The sequence below is a fragment of the Colius striatus genome, chromosome Z (genome assembly GCF_028858725.1).
Source record: "Colius striatus isolate bColStr4 chromosome Z, bColStr4.1.hap1, whole genome shotgun sequence".
In the NCBI taxonomy this organism is placed as follows: domain Eukaryota; kingdom Metazoa; phylum Chordata; class Aves; order Coliiformes; family Coliidae; genus Colius; species Colius striatus.
In genome coordinates, this window is record NC_084790.1 from 33,078,167 (window position 1) to 33,086,843 (window position 8,677).

At 37.3% G+C, this 8,677-nt stretch overlaps 1 protein-coding gene across 5 annotated transcripts in view; it reads left to right on the plus strand.

Annotated features, from left to right (window-relative positions):
* The window catches only part of RNF38 (ring finger protein 38), a 111,017-nt gene extending 105,946 nt beyond the window's left edge, over positions 1–5,071 (plus strand). For all 5 annotated transcript variants that reach the window (XM_062018063.1, XM_062018066.1, XM_062018065.1 and 2 more), the window contains one exon: positions 1,320–5,071. In XM_062018063.1, coding sequence (XP_061874047.1) covers positions 1,320–1,382 — 63 coding nt within the window. In that variant the 3' untranslated portion in view covers positions 1,383–5,071. The remainder of the gene's footprint in view (positions 1–1,319) is intronic.
* Positions 5,072–8,677: the final 3,606 nt, after the last annotated feature.

The following is an 8,677-nucleotide window of genomic DNA, read 5'->3' on the forward strand; positions in this document are numbered from 1 at the left end:
GCAATTCCTATCAGAAAATTACTCTCATTGAATGCGTTTTCATGCTGCAAATTTCATTATTTATCCAACTGAGTACTTCTTGATTCATTAATCCATTTAACTTTGAAGAATGTTCCCTTTTATTTAGAAAAATTACATTAGATGACATATCTAATTCAAACACAAAGTAGTTAACAAGCAATGGTATTGTCCTCAACTAATTTCAAAGTTGTTGAGCTTTGGTGAAAGAGCAAGAAATAATTTTTTTTACTGATTCCTGAATCCATATTTTACAAAACTATGAAGCAATAACAACTATGGTGTAAAATATAAAACAGTAATAACAGTAGTAGTTCACAGGAAAAAATTACTCTTCTATTACTAAATATGTTTTTCAGTAATAACGTAGCTTTTATTGGTATTTATTGTTTGGATTTTAAAGTTTATGACAACTGTTATTCTGAACTCTGGCCTTCAGAGCCACATTCTTGGTACCCTCACTTGTATTTTCATTGAAAAATTGACTACCTTGAGCTGACAGTGGTTGGTCCTGCAATTATTGGAAAATACTAAATACAAAATTTGGGGCAAGGGAGAGTTCTTTTCACTTTCTCCTTTGCAAAGGAAATGTTTTATCACAGATGTTACATGTTTGTTTTGGGCTTTTCCTAATGATTTGCTGAAACAAAATTAGCCTTTATTTCAAAAGAGGAGTGAGAAACCAGAAATACCTTCCCTGTAGCTTAAGGAATATTAATTCTCATCTGTCTTTCTTTTTTAAGGAAACTATAAAAGTGTCACAGGACATATTTTCAGGAAGTGCATTACTGAAGGGCTAAATTTAGACCTAAATTTCTGTGTGTTACTTGAATACCTATTTTGGGTTTGTCTCAACTGAGATTTACCACCATCCCACCCACCCACCCTTTACTAAAACTCCTTCACTTTTTCCCTCTTCTGCTTTCATTATTGACCAAGTCTATGTGATGGGTTTCTGTAGGAATAACTGGATAAACAGAGTATGAAGAGATGGGATCAGTGATCAGTAAGGCTTGTGACAACCTGACAGCATTTGTATAGGATGTATATTTGCAGCCCAAGGTTGCTAGTCTGTTTTTGGTCAGTTTCTCTGCAGCCCATATTCCAAGTTTTTAGTTGTATCCACCTGATTGCTGTAAACTGTACTTATGAATTTGCATTAATAAAACCACATAACAAAACAAAATAAAAATAGGTATAAGCGCACTTTGTCTTCTCTTGTTTTGACTGTTCTTGAATTGCTTTTCAGTACTCAGATATGTCTCAGTACAGTAAACATTCTTTTGTTTCTGGTTTTACAGGCAAATCGTACCTGCCCAATTTGTAGAGCTGATGCTTCAGAAGTGCATCGTGATTCAGAATGACCAATCTAAGAGCACAAATCTGGTTTGAGTGTTCCTGGTCACATGTGTCTATGAACTATCTATTGAACTTACCCATATGACTTCCAGCCTGCCCTATATACACAAGGGTCAATAGACCTTACTTTGCACTGTGTGATTTACTCAATTATAAAGCTTGTAACTAGTCTTCACAGTTATGGGATTGTTATACTAACAGTGTGATTGGAACTCCAAAGATTTTTTTGAAGCTTGATTTTGTGTGTGCACTAATATTCGCTGGTTTTTGTGTGACCATTCTGAGTGTTACTGCGAGATTACTGTGGACATGATCTTTTAGCATGTGCTTTTATATAAAAGAAAAAGGAAAAAAAAGTGGTAGCTGCAAACAATATAGCAATCTACCTTATATAGAGCCTTCAGATACCGTCATTGGGGATGACTGGTGCGAATGTGTTTGTGAGAGGATGTATGAAGTGTGCTTGTGACTGAGCGTGCCTGTGTGTTTGAGAACCTGTATACCAGCATGTACTGAGAATGTATGTGTGTAGTAATAATTATGCTGCAATGTATAATCTTATGTGTTATTTAAACAGTACTAATACTGTACACTGGTTTCTTTCCTTGTGTTTGCAGTTGCACACTGAATGCAATGGGTGCAACAGTTACAGATGTTTAGTATTTCCTCTTCAATATACTTACAGGTGTAAAGATCTTTCTGCCTACTATTCAAGCAGCTGTTATGCTTCCCCTTCATTGAGGTTTTAAATGGGTAGCACTAAAGAGTGCATTGATTGTTCATACATGAGTAACCTTGGGGTTCTGAGCATATGTTACAAAGACTATATTTTTAAATGGATGACTTACAAGTTATTTTAGTAATGTACATTTGCAGTATTGCACAAATAATTTAGAAGTTAACATTTTCAATTGCTAATACGAAGATCAATGCTTTTCTGTTCTCTTTTTAAATTTTTCTAGCTGGATTTGCCAGTTAGGTGCTTCTTCCATGAAAAGAAGCAGAAAGGAACTAAGGGTCCTGTGGAATTTTCACTTTTGGCCATTGTACTTGCTATGGACATCATCTTTCAGCTCATAAACATTGGCTTTAATCACCTGTGTACCTTAGCATGTACAAGGGAGTATATATATAACTAAAATAACTTGTAAAAGGTTATTTTTTTCTTGCAAGTTCATTAATAAAATTTAAGTTTTAGCATTTTCTCTGAAAATTAAAACTTCTGATTTTTTTCCATTATATCACCAGAAAAGGTAACTTTGGTCACTGATTGCAGAATTCAGTTGCCCTGATGCTGCTTATGGACCTTCCTTGTTTCATTATTAGTATAGTATGACAAAGAAACTTCATTGGTTTTTGCAATTGGGTTTCCAGAGGTCTCTGCTATATGAGAAAATTAGAACACCTTAGAGAACATTGCTGTGAAATAAGAGGTCATAACCTCTATTCAGGTGCTCTGACTAATGTTTTATTTGGTCTACTGAAAAAAGAAATAGCTGAATTTATAACATTCAGACTGTTAACATCTTTCATATGTTCTAGCATATGTTCTACATATACCATAAGTTATTCGAAGAATTTTGCAACATTTTTCTTCTACATTAAGTGTCATTACTCAGGTTGCAGTAGCACAAGTGGCACAATCAGCAATATTGCTGCAACAGGCTACAAATCGCAGCTTTAAGTTTGTTCTTTGTCATTTCTGCTGCTTTTGTACACTGTTATGCTTTAGTTTCAGTTGTAATTTCAAACAGTGTTAGATGTTACCCATACTTATTTCTCGTACTGAAGTTTCTACAGACTCGTTACAGCTCTTGATGCAAATAAAATAAAAGCACAATTTTGCCCTATTTCAGATGCCTTTCACTCTGTTAAGTTATGCAGGTAGTTCTCAAAAACAGTGAGTCTTTCCATAGTGATCCGTACTTAAGAATGCTGAGTAAATAAAAATGCTGTTACATCATCTTCAAACTATTAGAATTTCTTCTCTTTAATATTGTTTTAAAAGTATACACTATATGTCTTAGAAAACTTAGGCTTTTCTGTATAACAGTGAAATACGTAATTCCACTTACAGATTTGAACATATCTAATGCTACTGGGCTCAGGATTTAGTTTGAGCATGGAAAGAGGGTACTTTTTCTAAGCTAGATAAAAATGAACAAGTGTCATTCTTCTGAAGCCATGGGAAAGTAGTCTTCTTTCTGGAATTGGAGAAATCTTGACGTATAATGTCCTTTTTCTCCAGTAAAACTCTGTGAGGCAGTGAGAGATCTAGGAGATGAAGGGTCTAAGTTGGTAAAATCCTGAAAATAATTGTTACAACTCTTACAGTTCATCTCTTCTGGAATGGTTCTTTAGTTTGCATGGGACTCTTGCAGATATATGTGGATTTAGCTTCTGTAGTTAGTGTGTATAAACAGCAGACATGCATATGTTCTGAGTCAGCTCAGAAAAGCTACAGCCAAGTCCTCTGTGTTGTGGCTGTCAAGAGAAGGGGATTCATGTTTAGCTGTTAACTGCCACGTGTTATGCACGTTTGTGTGTAATTCCACAGCCTGCCATGGTGCCTGGCAGCACCTGAATTCAGCAACTTTTTTTTTATATTCATTGCCTTTCTGCCATCACCTGGCTCCTTCTTCTCCAAAAAAACCCAGCAAACCTGTAATATGTTTACTGCTCTGGGGTTTTTGCATAAACTGTCAATTTAATTTGACATTTTAATGAGTAACAAGGCCTACAGACAATTCCAATGTCTCATTTTGTGACTTTCTTTACAAAAAGAATAATGTCTGTCATTGTATGCCATTTTGTACAGGCTTTGAATGTGATTTCACTGCTGTTAATACATTGTGTAATGCTTGGGATGAGATTTACCAACCTTTTTACTTTTAATTGCAGAGAGCACATTTTTAACTGAGCTATCTTTGGGCCTAGGTGAAAGCTGTGGGTTTTTTCGTTTGGTACCTTGTTACCTCATTTTGCTACTTATGTTTCAGATTTGCTTATGATTTAACTGTAGGTTTTGTTGGAATCTTTCTGTCAAGTGTTTTTTTTAAATCATATGCTGTTGTATCATTTAACATGTAGTTTTAAATGTATTATAAATACCTGTAACCAAATCATTTGAAGGCTTGATAAATTTTTAACAAAATTTGTACATTTTTATGAGAGTTACTAGTAATGCTTTACTAGGTAGTGCAATGAATTTTTAATTTTAATCCCTGTCCCCAATTTTGGAGTTAAGAGAGTTGTTCAATAATAAATGTATGATGTACACTTACATAATTTTGTCCTATTCTTTCTCTTAGATAGAAGTGCCTTGTTTCCTTTCATTACTGTGCATATTTCTGTGCATGATCATGCAACTCTATATATTGACAACAGACACTTGTGTTGTAGGGATAGTTTTACCACCTTATTTGTAGATCATGACAAACTTTTTTAAGCTACTTTGAGACATCGTAAGAAAGTTATATTAAGTGCTGTGTATATTTTGAAATTGTAAATTAACTACAATACCTGAAATATCAGCTTTCCAAACATGTTAGTCAAAATTTGCAGGGAAGGAGGTGCCCCTTAGACATACCATTTTCCACTGTGTGTCTGCTGAAGATGTGTTACACTTTGCAGTCCCCTAACTAGTAAAAAAATGCATCCTGAGTTTAAGAGTGAAAGTGAATTATAAGTTTGATTGGCCAGAGTCACACAAGAATCTGATAAAATAAACAAACAAACAAAAGTGTTGTTGGTTTTGTTTTTTATGCAAATGTTCTAGATACTCAAGCGTATTTGAAAATCCATTGTTGCTTTGAGAACCCTTATGCAAAGTTTTGTATACATGTCTTTTGGATTTGTAAACCTGGATAGCAACTGGTTTGCCTTCTTTCATACATGAGGTGTTAATTATTAATTATACTGTTGAAAATGGATAGTGTTACCAGTAGTACTTACAGAGCTAAGGTACTGTCTAGCTTCAGTGAAGAGAAGGGAGCTTGGAAATACTTCTGACTGGCTTAGAGCATGTACCAGCAAGGCCCTGAGAGCAGAGCAGGGTTTCCCAGTAAAGGTGATAGAATATTGCAAGTTGGAAGGGACCCATAAGGATTATCAAGTTTCACACTGTGCTTCTTGCAGGACTATCTGAAGCTAAACCAAATGCCTAAGACTGTCATTTCTTGAACTGTGACAGACTTGGTTCCATGACGACTTCCCCAAGGAACCTGTTTCAGTGACCAAGCATGGCAGCCACTCACTGAAGAACCTTTTCTTATGTCCAGTCTGAACTTCCCCTGACACAATTTCATTCCATTTCCTCATGTCCTGCCACTGGTCACCAGAGAGGAGATCAATACCTCCCCTGCTGCTGCCCTCCTTGAGGAAGCTGTGAGATGACAATGAGGTCACCTCGCAGCCTTCTCTTCTCCAAGCTGAACAAACCAAGTTACCTCAGTTGCTCTTCCCCCCAAGATCTTTCAATATCTTGTTCACAGTCCTCAGACCACTACCTAATGGTTTCATGTCCTTGAATTGAGGTTCTCAAAACTGCACACAATATGTTGTGCACCGGTACAGTGGAGAATGGGACCATCACCTCTCTCAATGGGGAGGTACTTCATGCACTTCGGAACACAGTTCACTGTCAGGACAGACACACTGTTGACTCATACTCAATTTGCCATTAACACAAACACCTAGATCTCTTTCTGTGGGATGGCTACTCTCCAGCCTTTTATCCCCCAGTTTGTATGTATAAGTAGGATTACCGCTTCCCAAGTGGAGAATCTGGCACAAGATCATGTTAAATGTCACACAGTTGATGACTGCTGATATGTCTGTAAGGCCTCTACAGTCAGAGGCTGCAACTCTTCCTAATTTGATATCACTGGTGAACTTAATGTACATTTGATTCCTGTACTTACATAACTTATAAATAGATTGAAGAGTACTGGCCCTGAAATTGAGCCCTGCAGAGCCCCACTGGTGACAGGATGAACCTAAGCAAAGGTAATACAAGCTTAGCTGCTGCTTCTGTATCAAGATTTTGTCCATTTCCATCTGGGCAGTTTCTTGCCAACACCAACAAGCGTACATATACTACAAACAGCTCTGAGGTGCAGCACCAACCTGTGTGAGATTCTGAGTACTAGGTTATACCCAGGCAGCAGCCAGATCTGCAATTCACGTGAGCTCTGATGAATTAGGCAGTGTTGCCAGCAACTAGTCTTTGCAGCAGTTATCTGAACTCACTGCACACGATGTATACAGGTTGTGCCATAACAGGGACATGTTTTATAGTATGTTACAGTGTTTATACAACATGAAGACCTTTGGCAAAGTCAGCTGATTCCCTGGGCAGTTTCCTCCTGTAGCTTTCCATGCAAAAGAAAGGATGATGTTTGATTGGAAGCTTCTGTGTGAGACAGTAAGGCTCAAAAAACATAGTTCCTAACTGTTAGGCAAAGGGCCAAGCCTATTTTCCTTGCAAGACATTTTTCATGCTACCAGATCTAGATTTTTCTGCCTTTGTTTCCTGTTGAGTATGCCGCTTTTCTGCAGTCCCCAGCACAACCACTTCCAAAGTCTAAATCCATTATACTTGAAACAGATACCAAGCCAAATTCCAGCCATTCTATAAATCCATGAGTAGCACGAACCTTGTAACCCAGTGAAGTTAACTTTGTCCACCAGTGAAGTTCTCTTATTTCTCCACTTCTCTCTGTTTGCTTTCTTGGAATACATAGAACACCCAATTCCTTTCACATGTAGTGTTTATGAATGTATGTCCATGATACTTCATACAATACTTTATTGGAAGCAATCTCTCAATTTCTTGTAAGTTAGCTAGCTTGTGGCCTCAGTAACCTCCATGAGTCTAGTCTTACTGTCTTTGCAGATAGAATAAGCAGAAAAGCACTCATCAGAAGCTACTATATAGTATCTCATCCATGCAGCTACTGAACTCTTAGGTGTAGGCTGATGAAGCATGTGTCTGTTTGAAAAATACTATGTATTCTCTGTCGTGTATGTGCTATGTTGCAGGCTTGTTGCTCTGCATCGTTAAAGGAAGATTTTTTGAGTTGGAACATTTATTCAATCCTCTTGTAGCAAGGTCAGCAAAAATAAGGGCTGTCTAGCAGCCTGTCTCAATTGTTAACAAAGCTAGACCCTGCAAGCTATTATCAAGAGCTTTCTGTATCAAACTATGGGCAATAATTGCTTAGTAACATTGGTAGATCTCAAGTGTTGGTTTCATTGTTAAGCTTTTTGCTTCTGGCATCAGCCTACTTACTGGCTCTTTACCTTTTTGTTTTAACTTTCAGATTACTGAGGAGGATTCAAGAATGCTCTAAACTTTCCTAAGCGAACAGCCTCTCTTCTGTAGAGCAGCTTTCTGCCATCTGCTTTCTGCCATCTGCCAACATCAGGTTATGCAGGAGAACAATAGCAAGGCAGAGAGGCAACTGGTGATGGGATTGTACAAGAAAGTTGTAGAAAGGTGTGGAGGAAAGATTGCCTTTTTGGTCCCACAGTGTGGAGAAATACTGTTCTGCCTGCACACAGTTCCTTTGTCTGCCTCACTTCAGTGCCAAGTAAGGTGATGGAACAGTTCCTCCTGGAAATTCCATCAAAACATGTCGATTATGTGTGATTAGAGACAGCTAACATGGCTTCACCAAGGGCAAATTGTGCCTGACTGATGTAGTGTTCTTCTGTGATGAAATGATTGCATCAGAGGACAAGGGAAGAGCTACAGATGTTGTCTACCTGGACTTCTATAAAGCTTTTGATACAGTCCCACACAACATTCTTGCTGCTAAATTAGAGAAATAAAGATTTAATGGATATGTTATTTGATGGAGATTGTGTTGGCTGGGTAGTCACCTCCACTTTACCTTACACAGAAAAATAATCTGATCAAAGCCCAACATTGGGGACAAATTGAGAGAGATACTAAAACAGAGTACTGATACTTGGACAGGGACTTCTGCAGCAGTACAACTTGTTCTGGGAATCCAAAGTTTCCTATTGCCAGGACTAATGGCTCTAGAAAATTGTGTACAGATAGAAAATTTTACTTGGCAAGTAGAAACTTTGTCAAGAGCCACTCAAAAGTGATTCCAAATCATTAAAAAACAGATCCAAGCTTTCTTTTTCCAAGTGTTCTAAAATGACTTCACAAAATAGGCTAGAACAATGAGTGAATATCTTGTTAGACCAAGAACACTGCTGTGTCCACATCCCAATTATTACTGATAGTTATCATTGCAAAAATGATTAGACAAAATGAGAAAAATAA